The 14911-nt window shown below is 51.1% G+C and overlaps 2 protein-coding genes across 10 annotated transcripts in view; both read right to left on the reverse strand.

Moving 5' to 3' along the window:
• Positions 1–2575: 2575 nt before the first annotated feature.
• Positions 2576–8339, reverse strand: HEXIM1 (HEXIM P-TEFb complex subunit 1). The gene has a single exon (XM_032269959.1). It carries the CDS (start codon positions 5492–5494, stop codon positions 4415–4417), a length of 1080 nt encoding a protein of 359 aa, XP_032125850.1. The 5' UTR covers positions 5495–8339; the 3' UTR covers positions 2576–4414.
• A 2076-nt stretch (positions 8340–10415) lies between these two features.
• ACBD4 (acyl-CoA binding domain containing 4) overlaps positions 10416–14911 on the reverse strand; it is a 9299-nt gene continuing 4803 nt past the window's right edge. For 8 of the 9 annotated variants that reach the window (XM_032269978.1, XM_032269975.1, XM_032269972.1 and 5 more), the window contains one exon: positions 10416–11154. In XM_032269978.1, coding sequence (XP_032125869.1) covers positions 11026–11154 — 129 coding nt within the window. In that variant the 3' untranslated portion in view covers positions 10416–11025. The remainder of the gene's footprint in view (positions 11155–14911) is intronic. The other variant, XM_032269977.1, reaches the window with a different exon arrangement.

Consider the following 14911-nt stretch of genomic DNA (forward strand, 5'->3'; position numbering starts at 1 on the left):
TTTGAGACGGAGTTTCACTCTTGTTACCCAGGCTGGAGTGCAATGGCGCGATCTCGGCTCACCGCAACCTCCGCCTCCTGGGTTCAGGCAATTCTCCTGCCTCAGCCTCCTGAGTAGCTGGGACTACAGGCACGCGCCACCATGCCCAGCTAATTTTTTGTAGTTTTAGTAGAGACGGGGTTTCACCATGTTGACCAGGACGGTCTCGATCTCTTGACCTCGGGATCCACCCGCCTCAGCCTCCCAAAGTGCTGGGATTACAGGCTTGAGCCACCGCGCCCGGCCTATTTATTTACTTTTATCCAAGCAAAGTCTTGCTCTGTTGCTCAGGCTGGAGTGCAGTGGCATGATCTTGACTCACTGCAACGTCTGCCTCCCAGGTTCACGCAATTTTCCTGCCCCAGCCTCCCGAGTAGCTGGGATTACAGGTGCCCGCCATCACGTCTGTCTAATTTTTGTATTTTTAGTAGAGACAGGGTTTTGCCATGTTGGCCTGGCTGGCTGGTCTCCAGCGCGGACTAAAGTGACCCTCCTGCCTCGGCTTCCAAGTGTTAGGGTTACAGGCATGAAGCTACTCTGCCTGGCCTGTCTAATCTTTATTATGCCGCCTCTCTTTAGAGATACCTAGTCTGTTTTTCAGAACTAAACCAATCTGGAACTTCCTGGCTCTCTCTCCTAAAACTCTGAAGTCTAAAGGACTCTGTCTCCTGAGGACTCTTAAGAAAAGCTGCTCAGCTAGCTGTGACAGTTTGGGAAGCAATTTTTCCTGATTGAATACCTAGGCCTCAGTAGGAAAAAGAACAAACTGAAATTGCTAATTTGTAAGCCTGGTCTTTTGAGCAGCTCAGTTAAAATGCTTGGCAGAGGACTTTAGTGAAAGGCTAGAGTGGGCTTGGGGATCATTTGTCTTCAAAGCCCCCTGTTAATATAGGTAAATCAGTTGGATGTGTTGGCACCCGTCTTTATTTCCAGCTATTCAGGAACCTGAGGTAGGAGGATCAGTTAAGCCTAGGAATTTGAGGCTGCAGTGAGATATGATAGTGCCACTGCACTCTAGCCTGAGCAACAGAGGGAGACCCCAATTCTTTTTTTTATTTGAGACGGGGTTTCACTATGTTACCCATAAGGCTGGTTTCAAACTACTGAACTCAAGCATTGTGCCTGCCTTGGCCTTCCAAAGTGCTAGGATTACAGGTGTGAGTCACTGTGCTCTGCTGAAACCCCAGTTCTTAAAAAAATAAATAAAGGAGGGAGGGCTGGGCCCTGTGGCTCACACCTGTAATCCTAGCACTTTGGGAGGCTGAGGCGGATGGATCACGAGGTCAGGAGTTCAAGACTAACCTGGCCAACATGATGAAACCCCATCTCTACTAAAAACATAAAAATTAGCTAGTCATGGTGGTACGTGTCTATAATCCCAGCTACTTATAGGAGGCTGAGGCAGGAGAATCGCTTGAGCCCAGAAGGCGGAGGTTGCAGGGAGCCGAGATCATGCCACTGCACTCAAGCCTGGGAGGTGGAGGTTGCAGTAAGTTGAGATCACAACACTGCACTCCAGCCTAGGCGACAGAGTAAGACCCTGACCCCCCCCAAAAAAAAACTATTAAAAAAGTATAGAAAGTATTAATAGAAAACTTAAATTCTGAATAAACCACATCATTGTAAGAATATAAATGCACAGTCGGGCACCGTGGCTCACACCTGTAATCCCAGCACTTTGGGAGGCCAAGGTGGGCAGATAGTGAGGTCAGGAGTTGGAAACCAGCCTGGCCAACATGATGAAACCTCATTTCTACTAAATATACAAAAATTAGCCAGGCATGGTGGCGCGTGCTTGTAATCCCAGCTACTCAGGAGTTTGAGACAGGAGAATTGCTTGAACCTGGGAGGCAGAGATTGCAGTGAGCTGAGATTGCGTCATTGCACTCCAGCCTGGGCAACAGAGTGAGATTCTGTTTCAAAATAAATAAATGCAAAAAAGGTAAAATGCTAGTGGCTTTGAAAACAAAATTCAGACATACTTGCATAGCTTAAGGTAAATTGAAGTAATAGTGAAGTAGTGTATGAGAGTTACTTATGACTAGATACTTGTATATTTTAAGACTGGACTGAATTTGTTTTCTAAAACATACTTTTTCTGATGATTAAAGGCATTTCTAGTCCTTCCAAGATTCATTTTATAAATATCGTTTTTCTAATATTAGAGGAAATAAGATTTTTATAGTTGAATCCCTTTTTAAAAATTATTTTTTTTTTATATTTTAAAGATGGGGGTTTCACCATGTTGGTCAGGCTGGTTTTGAACTCCCGACCTCAGGCGATCCGCCCGCCTTGGCCTCCAGAGTGTTTGGATTACAGGCGTGAGCCACCATGCCCGGTAGTTGAATCCCTCTTAAAGAAGAGGGTCCAGTATCAGAGATGATCACTGCTGCATCCTATAGTGCAGTCAAAATGAGGCTTCAGCTCTGCACTGTAAAGCCAGAGGGCACTGTTGCTGCCTTTCCAAGCAGCTGTTTTTCTGGGGCTGCTGCATGACGTCATAGCAGAAGAAAAATTAAAAACACGATGAAAACTATTTCAAAATAAACGTTTAATATAATTTTCAGACCAAAGAAAAACACGATCATATATTGTCTCCAGTGGACCATATGTGCCAGAACAGGACCAACTCAGTCCAGCTTTGAAGGCCCTGAATCAGTCCTACTGGTTTAATCTCCCTTGATTTATTGATTTGTGTATGCTTCTTATGCATCACAAAATGCATTTTACTCTTGAAGTCTGTCACCTCCACCATCGCCATTTAACTGCAAAAGCATGCTTCCTAATGGGAGGGTTTTCTTCCCCCTTCCCTGCAGGGGTTCTTATGCTTCAAGGAGTGTGACAATCCTATGAATCTCTTGAACCTTCCCGCTAGAAAAATGTACGTATAACACAAGTCTACAAATAATTTCATGGGGTTCATGGACCCCAAGGCCCACAATGGTTTCTAAGGTCCCAAGTTAAGGAACCCCTATGCTAGTGTTTTGAGCAATGCAGTTGCCCTCGGGCAACACTGACACAGGGCAGGTGAAGGGCTGGGTTAACCAAAGTGACAGGAGGGAATAATCTCGTAAGTTCTATTTTGATTTTGGGGCAAAAATTAGTTATTAGGGCCTCCCTGCATTTAAGGGCAGAGCTACTCAAGAACCTAAGCAGCCATCAGCATAGTTTAGGCAATTTAGAATAGGGCTGTGCAAGGGAATGCACAGGGTTCCTCATTCAGCTGAGGACCTCCTTTAGCTCCTTAACTGGAAGCTTTACATTTGATCTGCAGTGAGGGGACATTTCTAATTTTAGTTTGACCCACATGGAAAGGTGGATGGCTCCTATTGCTTTTTTTTTTTTTTTTCCCCATAGAGAGCACTTAAGAATCGGATGATCAGGGTAAGTCCTTGGTATCCCCCAAACAGCCATTTCCCTCATAAATCCAGTATTTCCTACCTCTGAACATCTTAACAAGCCGCCCGACAAATTAACCATTACGTGCACTAAGAAGTTTGCCAAGAACCTCTTCCAGCCTTATGGGGGGTGGGGGGTGGGAAGGAAGAGATGACAGAAAACCAACTTGTTAGGAATGAAATGGGGCTGTCAGTTGTCTAACCTAACTAACTGCCAAATTCGGTTTACATTTTTTGTTTTTAGGCTTTTTTGAATGGACGAGGGAGTTAGATTTAAAATTTCAGATTGTAGCCACGTTCTACTCACCTAAACACTCAACACTGGTTTATTTTTCCAGCATCAAGAAAGAAAACCAAGGCACTAGAAAGCAAGCACACTTAAGTATTGAAGATAATTAAATCATTATATTTTGCCTGAAGTGTATATTGTAGCATACTTAAACTCATTCAAGGAAAAAACTGGCAAATTGAAATTCTCCCATTAAAAATTGATATTTTTGCAAACTGACAAATTTAACAATTTCAGTACCCCTCCCCAAAAATGCAGTCACATAAGTCAATACTATTTTGAATTAGCTCTAGAAATCACACTGAAACTGTTACATTTACAAATATTAAATTTATTATAACTAAAATGAATCTGTTTCTCAGATTTGGCCACCTTATAGCTCCGTTTAAGGAGGGGATTTTTTAAAAAACAAAAATGCATTATAACTTGGTCAAATTACTTTCACATTAAGAAAAAAACTAAAAAGAAAAACAAGAAAAGCAACTCTTCAGTTTCACATAATTAAAGAACAGGAGAAAGCACGCAAGCTACATCATAGCTAAATTTACGAAACCAACCAAAGCCAGGGGGATTTCTCTTCTGATTATGTGTCATAAAAAGGTCCACTGTCTTATATACACATGTATATAATGTTACATTCCATCACTGTAAAAAGTCCCCTTTGCCCCCTCCCCCAAAAAGTTTCCGTCTAGTCTCCAAACTTGGAAAGCGGCGCTCGCTCCTGCTGCCGGTGCAGTTCGTTCTCGGTCAGCAGCTGGAGGTTCTCAGCGCGCAGCCGGTCCAGCTCCAGCTCCAGCTCCCGCACACGCGCGTCGTCGCCGCCCAGCCGCTTGCTCTCCAGCCGCAGCCGGTTGTTCTCGTCCTCCATGCGCGAGAGGCACTTCTCCAGCTCCAGGTACTCCTTGATGAGCTCCTGCTTGCTCATGTTCTGCAGGCTCTCCGTGTGGTACCGCTCGTATGTCTCCGAGAAGTCCCGCTGCAGAAACTCGCTGCCGTCCCCTCCCATCCCGTCGCTGCCCCCATCCTCCTCACCCCCTTCTTCCATGAAGTCGTCATCGCTGGTGTCGTCGGATTTCGCGGCGGCCCGCTTGGAGTACAGACCGGTTTTGAGATCCGGCTCCTCCTGGTCGTGATCATCCATGAGAAACTGCGTGGTGTTATAGGGCGCGACGGGCTGGCCCTTTGCGAACATCTCGGCTCGGATCCTCGAAGCTCGCAGGCTCTGTTTCTCGTCGAACTTTTTCTTCTCCTCCCAGGTCAGCTTGTAGTACGGTTTCCAATGCCGCTTCTTTTTGGACGGGCGTCTCCTATGTTTTTTCTTGCCCAGCTGTCTCTGCTGCTGTCCCCACTCCTCTTCGCCCCCTGCGACAGGAGCCCCCAACTTGTTGGACTCAGAGTCATGACAAGGCTGGGCGAGCAACTTGGCTTCGGGCATCGGTTCCCCTTCTGCCGGCGGCGGGAAGTCGCCGCCAGCGGACAAGTCGTCCCCATTCTGGCCCTTCTCTTCCTCTCTCGGGCAGCTGGATTCTGGACAGGCCTGGGATTGCAAGGGAGGCGGCTGGGACTCCAGGCTCCCTTCCCCCTCCAGCCCCGGACGGCCACCCAATTGGGGGAACGCTCTCGATTGCCACCTACTGTCCTCCTCGGGCACCCGCTCCTCCGCGCCTGGGGGGCGCTCAGGGTTCAGCTCTTCCTGGACAGCAGCAGCACCTGTACAGTTGCTAGTTTGAGGCTGGTGTTGATATTCTGACAAGAATGGCTCGGCCATGGCTAGTAGAGTCCTCGAAGTTTGAGAAATTTTGGCTAGTAAGTCCTTTAGGGAAAAAATGGGTTGTTCTTAAAAAAAAAAAAAAAAAGTCCAACAGAGTCCTCTTCAGTTTGTAGTTACTGCAGTGACGCCTTTAGCCAGTCCTTCTATCAGCAAACTCCAATAGCAATCTAGGGAGCTCAAGTCAGTAAAGGGTTAAGCGCCCACAGTGCGGCCAGCTAGCGGGTCCAAGGGGGTGCAGCGGCAGGAACAGTACGTAATGTGCGGAGGTGGGCCTCAAACCTCCAAGCGGAGCACCCCAACAATAAAGGAGTTGGTGAGCAAGGTGATGAGGGTAAGTCCACTGGGTGAAACCCAGCCCCGAAGGGGTTAAAACTACCGATGACGCTGCCTCCGAGGGGCAAGATCCACAAAGGGTTAAATCCCCTGCCGCAAAGCCCACAAGGGGTTAAAGTCCCGGAGTCACCTCCTCCCACTTCCACGGGTGTCGCTTCAACCCAAGCTCCCAGTTCCCTAGGCCCGGCCGGAGCCTCAGCAGAGGACAGACAAACTCATCTCCCCTTTGGCTCGATGCTCTGCTCTGCTCAGTTCTCCTCCGCCTCCTCTTTTCCTCCCTCCCTCCTCCCCCTTCCCACAGCTCCTCTTCCGCCTCCTCCCCCGACTTTCCCTCTCAACCTGCCTCTCCACCTGCCAACTTCCAACTGCTGCCTCCCAGCCCTCTGCGCCCCTTTTATATAGAAGCGTGTTCGCTCCGCCCGTGCGCATGCGTAATAGAGTTTCCATCGTGGGGAGCCGGGAGTCGTAGTTCTTATCTTTCGGGCCCGCCGTCCTCGCGCGCCGTGCGACGTAGCCAATCCCAGAACGCGTAGGGGGTGTCACCCAGGCTGCCTCCTTCCATCGCTTAGCCCTCGCTAAAGAAACGCGAGCGACCATTGGTCAAAAGTCACAAGACTCGCTGAAGAAGGATAGCCAATCGCAGAGAAGATGGGGCGGGTTCTGGACCGTACCATTCTGTTTCTGGAATACGAGAAGATTCGATGGCCTGTGAGAATGCACACAGAATATTTTTATGAAAAGGTGCGTTATAAAGGCTATTATCGTATTCTGTTCTCAGCGGAAGGGTTCCGAAGGTTATGAACCTTTATTAACTAACGCAAGAATGGTTTATTCCTAAAAAGTAGTCCCTAAAATGTAAAAGAATTAAATTCTATAAAGAGAGATGTCGGCTCACGGTTGCTTACTTGCGAGTCTTAAGATTATAGAAACGGCTTCAAGGCGAGTGGTGAGTGCCCGAGACTGACACTTGCGGAAGGATATCGCGAGTACATTTTGTTAAAAACGAAAAGCGCATGAAGAAGTAAACAAATGAAGAATAAAAAGTGCCGCCTTAAAGGGACAGTGTGACTGCCTTTAGTGCAGCAAGCTCGCACTAGGCCTCGGAAGACGAAAGGGCGGGTTCGAGTCCCGGTGACGCCGACCCCCGGACTGGCCTCGGGACCCTTAGGTGAAAGTGACCGAGTCCCAGCCTCAGCCTGGTCTTTAAAACCACCCCGCCCCAGGGTCCAATGCAGACTGGTGATTCGCGGCCAAGCCTCTTCCCTGGGCCGAGATCGGAAAGCGCGGGTGGGGGGAAGGGGGGTGAAGGCCTCGCCCCCAGGCCTCATCTTCTGTCGAAGAAAATGGCCTCCTGGGGCCGATTTGGTCTTTTCACTTCCGACTGGGATCATTTCCTGAGCCGGGACAGGGGAGGTCCGGGCCGGCCATGAGGCTGTTTGTTGGGGAGGGATTCGTTATGAATACTGAGTTGAAATCATCAGCCCTGGCTATCCGAGAGGGAAGCAGGTCTAATCCGCAGAGGCCCTTCTTCATCAGTGGGCACTGGGCAAGACTGGGAGGGAAGCATGAAGGAGGCCTTGCCCCTAAACTTGTGGCAGGGGATTCTGGCGCTGGGCTGGGAGGCCGATTTTCCCTGGGGCGTAGTTTCTCAGAGATAAATTATCCAGACTCAAGCCCCCAGCCCTCCAAAAACGGACTGAGAGGACCCAGAGAACCCTCCATACCAGTCACCAGGGCCTAAAGCGCCCTTTCCACTCTCCCTTGCCACACACCCAGTGACCCTCTCTTCTTACTGCTTCCTTAATAGCATCCCTGACATTCCAGCCCGTTTGCACTGTGCACCTTTTACGCACAGAGCCATGTGACCTCACCACAGCCTGGCGAGTTAGGCACGATAGGAATGACTGTCTCCATTTTACAGATAAGGCATCTCTAAGACGCCAGAAAATAAGTGACTTGTCCAAGGTCACATGATATCCAAGGGGCAGTCCTGGCTAGAGAGCTCGGGTCTTTGTGACCTCCCCATGCCATTTTTCTTTGTCACAAACACAAAACCCTGTTTTTTCTTAAAATCGGGAAAACTGGATTTCGTTCTTTTCATTCCTAACAGCTTCAACCTTATTCAGCCTCTATATCATTTGGCAGACAGGAGGGTACAAAGAGAGGTGGGATGCCATCCTTGCCTTCACATTGCTCATGGACTGTGGAGAGGCCGTCAGACCACAGCCAGCCAAGATGGCAAGTGAGGGAAATCCTGGTGGGAGCTGATGAGCCGAGTGCGTGGGAGCTGGGAATTGTGGACAGGTGTCAGGAGCAAGTGACTTCCTGGCTGGCTCTGAAGGATGAAGAGTGTTCAGGCAAAGTGGCATGCAAGGGCATTTTAGGAAGACCAAGCATCATGTGCCAGGAAGGGACTAGTCTGGGACCTCGGTGACTCTGGGCAGTATGAGATATGGGGTCTGGGGCCAGTGGTGATGGACACAGCCAGTGGAGATGCCTCCAACGGGAGTCACAAGCACGTGGGCCTCTGGGCACAGCTAGATGTTCTGAAAATCAACACCCTGGTTTGTTTTCTCTGGGCTTCCAAGAACTCGGGTCCACCTGAAAAGCTTCCCCCTCCGTATGACTTCATCCCTTAGGAGGCTTCCTGAGAGCAGGAACTGCCCCTCAGAGCACTCCTAGAGGAAAAGGGGTTTTGCAGAGAACTTGGTTATCAGAGACCTCCAAATTGTTACCACTTCTTCAGACTCCAGAGGATTCTGGGGTACCCCCAGTTAGGGCATTTGGAAGGTGCAGCTGAGCCCAGCCTCAGTGTCCTGGACGGGGCTCCACTTATGGTCTCATTTGTCATATTAGGGGAGAAGTGGACAGACGAATAGATTGTAGAATTTTATTTATTTATTTATTTTTTGAGACAGAGTTTTGCTCTTGTTACCCAGGCTGGAGTGCAATGGCGCGATCTCGGCTCACCGCAACCTCCGCCTCCTGGGTTCAGGCAATTCTCCTGCCTCAGCCTCCTGAGTAGCTGGGATTACAGCACGCGCCACCATGCCCAGCTGATTTTTTTTGTATTTTTAGTAGAGACGGTGTTTCACCATGTTGACCAGGATGGTCTCGATCTCTTGACCTTGTGATCCACCTGCCTCAGCCTCCCAAAGTGCTGGGATTACAGGCATGAGCCACCGCGCCCGGCCTGAATTCTAGGATTCTGTCAAGGGGCCAGGCAATCTATTAGCTGGGTTTTAACCCTTTGCCAGGCATTTAACGTGCCCTGTCACAGCTAAATCCCAGGACTGCTTTATGACGAAGAGATCAACCCTATTTCACAAACAAGGCCACCCAAGCTCAGAGCAGTTAAGAATCTTGCCCATGTTCCACAGCTACTGTGAAAGTGGTGGAGCTGGCTTCAGCACCCCCCTCCCCACCTGCGTCCCCCACCAAGGTGGCCCTGCGTGGTGCGTCCTGCTTGCTGCAGTCCAGCCTTGTAACAGGGGCTGTTCAGCCTGTGCCTGTGACCCTGGCCTGAGCCATGCAGAGCAGCACCGTCTAGCCTCAGGGATGCCTTCACGGCTTGGAGAGGAGGGACGACTAGAGTGGCTGTGGCTTCCGGTAGGGCCAATGACGGCCAAGCCTGGGGCGGTGGTCAAGACTAGGAGCTGACAGGGAACTCAGGAATCAGAACTGCCTTTTCCCGGCCCAGTGGTAGGAAGGTCCTAGGGCCCAGGTGGTAGCAATGGCGGGGGGCTCCATTGCTGGAGGGGGCTCCTCCTGGCCAGGTGACTTGGAGGCTTTGGCACCAGGCGGCGCTCAGAGCAGCCAGTTTCGCCGTTGAATAATACGGGCCGGGCCGTGGCTTGAGCCAGGGTGGCCCAAGGACAGGGCTGGTGCTGACAGACGGAGGCCAAGGCCTTTGGCCTGTGCCCCCGGGAGGGCGATACACTTGCAGGCGCTAGGCCCACCCCTACGAGGGCTTCCAAGCGCGCAGGGCCCTGCCCCCTACTCAGGGCGGGGCGAGGACGAGGCTCTTGCTGGGCCTTGGCCTTCCAGAAAATTCCCTGGGAAGGCCCAGGCCTGGAGGTCAAGGTGGGGCACCGAGAACAGGCAGCTGAGGCGGGGGCAGGGAACACTTCTGGGGTCCGGGGCTCCGAACCCCATCCCTACGCTCGCGGTACGGCGCTGGATCAGCCGCCGTCCCCTTCGGGCGAGGGCCGAACCAGCTCCCCGGCCCCGCCCAGCCGTGTTCCTCTCCTCCCTGCCGCCCCCCAGCTCGCTGGGTCCCGCGTCCCCGACGGGGCGGCGGGCAGAGCCGCGCGCTCGGCCAACCCCTCGGTCCCGCCCTCCCGAGGGCGCCCCCCTCCCGGCCCGGGCTGCCTTTGGTTACCCTCCCACTCCCCTCCACACCGAGGCCTGTTTTCCCCCTCGCTCGCCCGGGGAGGAGGGAAAATATTCCTCATTCATAAACACCAACCGCCGGCCTCCTTCAGGGCCATCAAGGGGGCACTGGGTGGGGAGCAGAAAAGGGACTTGGGCCTCGCGCGCTCCCGGCCCCTCTTCCCGCTGCCTCCGTAGGGGACCAGACAGCAGAAGATTATGGATTTCCTTTATTTAGTGAAACATTCGTTTGTAAGTGAATCTTCAATGAAGACGTTCCTGAGTGTGTGTGGGGGCACCGGGGGCCAGCAGGGGAGGAAGGTGAGCAAAATCTGCGCTCACACCTCTCTCCCGGAGCCTGGTCACTCCTCCCAACTGGTCCAGGCCTCCTGGCCTCCCTCCCGCAGCCTCCCAGCCAATCATTCTTCCAGGCCCCGGCCCAAGTCCCAACTTGCCCAAGAGCTGAACCTCCGCAGGGAGAAGCAGGGGTGGGAAGAGTCAGGTGACCCAGAGGATGGGGAGGGCAGGGGCTGAGACCCAACAGCCCCGCCCCCTGTCACGGCCAACCCAGCACCGGGACGTGCACCACAACTGCGGCCTCCCCGGAGAGCCTGGGTGGGCGGGGAGGGAAGGAAGCGTCCTGGGAAGCTGTAAAGAGGGGTGACCGCCCTTTGACCGCCCCCCGCTCCCCGCTTTAGAGGAGGAGGTGCGAAGGCAAACACTGAGGGGAGGGGGAATTTTGAAGGCTGTTCTTCTAAAGCCTAGGAAGGCTCAGGGCACACCAAGATGGTCTCAGCTGGCTGCAGAGACCCCTCCACTGACAGTCACCTCTTTTGGGTCCGCAACATTCGGAAGAGCCACTGGACGACGAAGGGCCACAGGAGGAAGAAGAGCAGTGCAGGACCCGGGAGCCCAAGGGGCCATGGCCGAGCACTGGGCCTGGGCTGCCGCCTCTGCAGCCGAGAGGGAGGGAGTCAGAGACAAGTCCAGGCCTCAGCACAGCCCTCCCTAGGAATCTGCTTCCAAACTCAGGGGGCGATTGGGAAGACCCTGCCGCTGAGTCTGCGCCACTAGAAGGGAAGTGGCCTCCAGGGTGGCCCTGACGGGTTGCATGCCAACTCCCTCCCACATCTCCCTCCCCAGGGCAATCCCAGTGTCAAGAGAGGCTGGAGGGGCTGTGGGTAGAAACAGCGGCTTCTCTGCCGTCTTCTCCGGCCACAAAGCAGTGACCGTTGGTGTGACCCGAAGACCCTATGTTGTAAAGGATGTGCCGCATATTTCAAATGAGGACCCTGGGTACCCAGATTTTAGTTTCCAAGTGTGGTTCTTCACTAAAAAGGAGCCAAGTCTTCTTGGAGAAGTGGCTGATTCCAGGTCTGGGGCAAGGAAGGTGGGAGTGAATGTGGGCGCTTTGTCACACAGGAAAGCAAGGTCGTTCTTAAAGATTCATCAGATCGTGTTATGAGAACATAGGACCCGGCTTGAAAGTGTCTCAGAATGGCCCAAGTTGTGACTGTCTGAACATCAAAAAGAATGACTGTGGCTCGTGGGAATACTGAATCTGAAACCCATGAGCCCACAGTGATACTCAAAATAAGAGAAAACTGAGATTTTGTCACCATTTAGGTGGCTTTTAAATTAATTTCTTACTTTAAAAATAGATAGAACTAAAGAGAAAGAATTAAGCACATATCCTCCCTTTCCATGGTATTTCAGGGAAACCCAAGATGATGAGGGAAACAGTACACAAATTATAGCTGATAGATGTTAAAGGAATCAGAGAATTTAAAAGTCAGCTTTTTTTTTTGCAATCACTAAATAAATTATTGACTCAGACAAGGATTAGCAATTGTCAAAAACTGGCAGATGGAGTTGATGGGGAACTGGATATTCTCCAACTGCAGAAGGAAAACATGACTTCACAATGGTGCCAGTGGCCCATGCTACAACCACTAATGGTGGGACATCCAGGTGGCATGTGTCCTCTGCTGTGAAAAAAACACCTCTCATGTAGTCTGGTCCAAAATATTGCGGTCTTTGGTTTGTGTGTGTGTGTTTTTTGTTTGTTTGTTTTTGTTTTTTTGTTTTTTTAAAGACAGGGTTTCACCATGTTGGTCAGGCTGGTCTTGAACTCCCAACCTCGGGTGATTCACCTGCCTTGGCCTCCAAAGTGCTTGGATTACAGGCGTGAGCCACCACACCCGGCCTGGTTTGTGTTTTTTTTTTTTTTGAGACGGAGTTTCGTTGTTGTTGCCCAGACTGGAGTGCAATGGTGCGATCTCGGCTCACTGCAACCTCTGCCTCCTGGGTTCAGGCAATTCTCCTGCCTCAGCCTCCCGAGTAGCTGGGACTACAGGCACGCACCATCATGCCCAGCTAATTTTTGTATTTTTAGTAGAGACGGGGTTTCACCTTGTTGACCAGGATGGTCTCGATCTCTTGACCTCGTGATCCACCCGCCTCGGCCTCCCAAAGTGCTGGGATTATAGGCGTGAGCCACCGCGCCCGGCCTGGTTTGTGTTTTTTTGAGACAAGGTCTCACTCTGTTGCCCAGGCTGGAGCACAGTGACTCCGTCACCATTCACTGCAGGCTGAATCTCCTGGGCTCCAGCGATCCTCCCGCTTTCGCCTCTGGAGTAGCTAGGACTACAGGTGCATGTGGTCACGCCCAACTAATTTTTTTTTTTTTAGATGGAGTCTTGCTCTGTTGCCCAGGCTGGAGTGCAGTGGCACAATCTTGGCTCACTGCAATCTCCGCCTCCTGAGTTCAAGCGATTCTTCTGCCTCAGCCTCCCGAGTAGCTCACTTGCCACCACACCCGGAAAATTTTTTTGTATTTTTAGTAGAGACAGAGTTTCACTGTGTTAGCCAGGATGGTCTCGATCTCCTGACTTCATGATCCACCCTCCCAGTGCTGGGATTACAGGCGTGAGCCACCACACCCAGCCCTAATTTTAAAAAATAGATTTTGTAGAGATGAGGTCTCAAACCCCTGGGCTCAAGCCATCTGCCTGCCTCAGCCTACCAAAGTGCTGGGATTATAGGTGTGAGCCACCATGCCCAGCCCAAAATGTTTAATTTGACTCTAATCCAGTGCTTAGATCTAACTTCCAGTTCACACGAAATACGTATCGCGGAACCACCCCTGAGGATCTAATTAGACTTGAAAGGTGGAACATTCTATAGGGCACCAGTCCAGACTGGTCAGCAAGTCAATAGCAAGGAGAAAGACTGGCCTAGATGAAAAGAGAATTGGAAGGGGAACAGATGCAGTTGTGGTCCTAGACTGGAGAAGCAGAGGAGCCAGAAAAGGCGGTTTCAGGATAATTGGAGAAATTAGAATTTAGACTGGATATTTGACGACATTAAGAAATTACTATGTGTAATAAAATGTTGTTTGGGCTAGGTAAAATGTTCATATTTTGAGAGCTATGAACCCCACTCTTTCAGGGTGGAACATCGCGAATTATAATTTTTTTTTTTTTTTTGAGACAGGATTTTGCTATGCTGCCCAGGCTAATCTCAAACTCCTGGACTCAAGAGATCCTTCTGCCTCAGCCTCCCAAAGTACTAGGATTATAGGCATGAGCCACCATGCTGGCTTGTAGTCTACTTTAAAATCTTCAACATTTAAAAGTAGTAAATGATAAGAAAAAAGAAAAGGAAGCCTGGCACCGTGACTCACTCCTGTAATCTCAGCACTTTGGGAGGCTGAGGCGGGCGGATCACAAGGCCAAGAGATCGAGACCATCCTGGCCAACAGAAATTCTGTCTCTGAGCTAAAAATTAAAAAATTTGCTGGGCGTGGTGGTTTACGCCTGTAGTCCCAGCTACTCAGCAGGCTGCGGCAGGAGAATTGATTGAACCCGGGAGGCAGAGGTTGCAGTGAGCCAAGATCGCACCACTGCACTCCAGCCTGGCGACAGAATGACACTTCATCTCAAAAAACAAAAGAAAAAAAATAAAGCCCTGTTGAGGGGGAGGTGCAGTGTTGAAAGGTTAGTCACCATGGATCTGAGGAAATCCCGACACTGTGGCTTACACCCACTGTGCTGAGTGGGTTAGGAGTCGCCCCAGAAATCCCCCACATCTGGGAACCCAGCCCCCTCCTGCCTCCACTACCTCAGGCTTTTCAAGAACAGATCCACTAAGAGTTAATGGCGGGTACCAGCTTTGCAGGGAGACAGACTAGGGGCCACTCCCTGCTCCATCACTTAATGTTAATCATAACAGCAGTTAACAACAGAACCAACTGGAGAAGGCTTTCTGTGTGGTGGACACTGCGGAAGCACCGGCGAATCCTCACAGCAGCTCCAAGAGGCTCGCCCAGGTTGTGTGCCCTCAGGGAGCCTTAGTTTCCCCTTCTAAAAGGGAGGTGAAAAACCCTATCTCAGCTGGGTATGGTGGCTCACGCCAATAATCCCAACACTTTGGGAGGCCAAGGCAGGTGGATTGCCTGAGGTCAGAAGTTTGAGATCAGTCTGGCCAACATGGTGAAACCTCATCTCTACGAAAAACACCAAAAAAGTAGCGGGGCGTGGTGGCGTGCGCCTGTAATCCCAGCTACTTGGGAGGCAGAGTTGCTTGAACCAGGGAGTTGGAGATTGCAGCGAGCCAAGATCTTGCCACTGCACTCCAGCCTGTGCAACAGAGCAAGACCCTGGAGAGAGAGAGAGAGAGAGAGAGAGAGAGAGAGAGAGAGAGAGAGAG

This window comes from Sapajus apella, unplaced genomic scaffold, assembly GCF_009761245.1.
Source record: "Sapajus apella isolate SASKATOON/1434 unplaced genomic scaffold, GSC_monkey_1.0 scaffold201, whole genome shotgun sequence".
Taxonomy (NCBI): domain Eukaryota; kingdom Metazoa; phylum Chordata; class Mammalia; order Primates; family Cebidae; genus Sapajus; species Sapajus apella.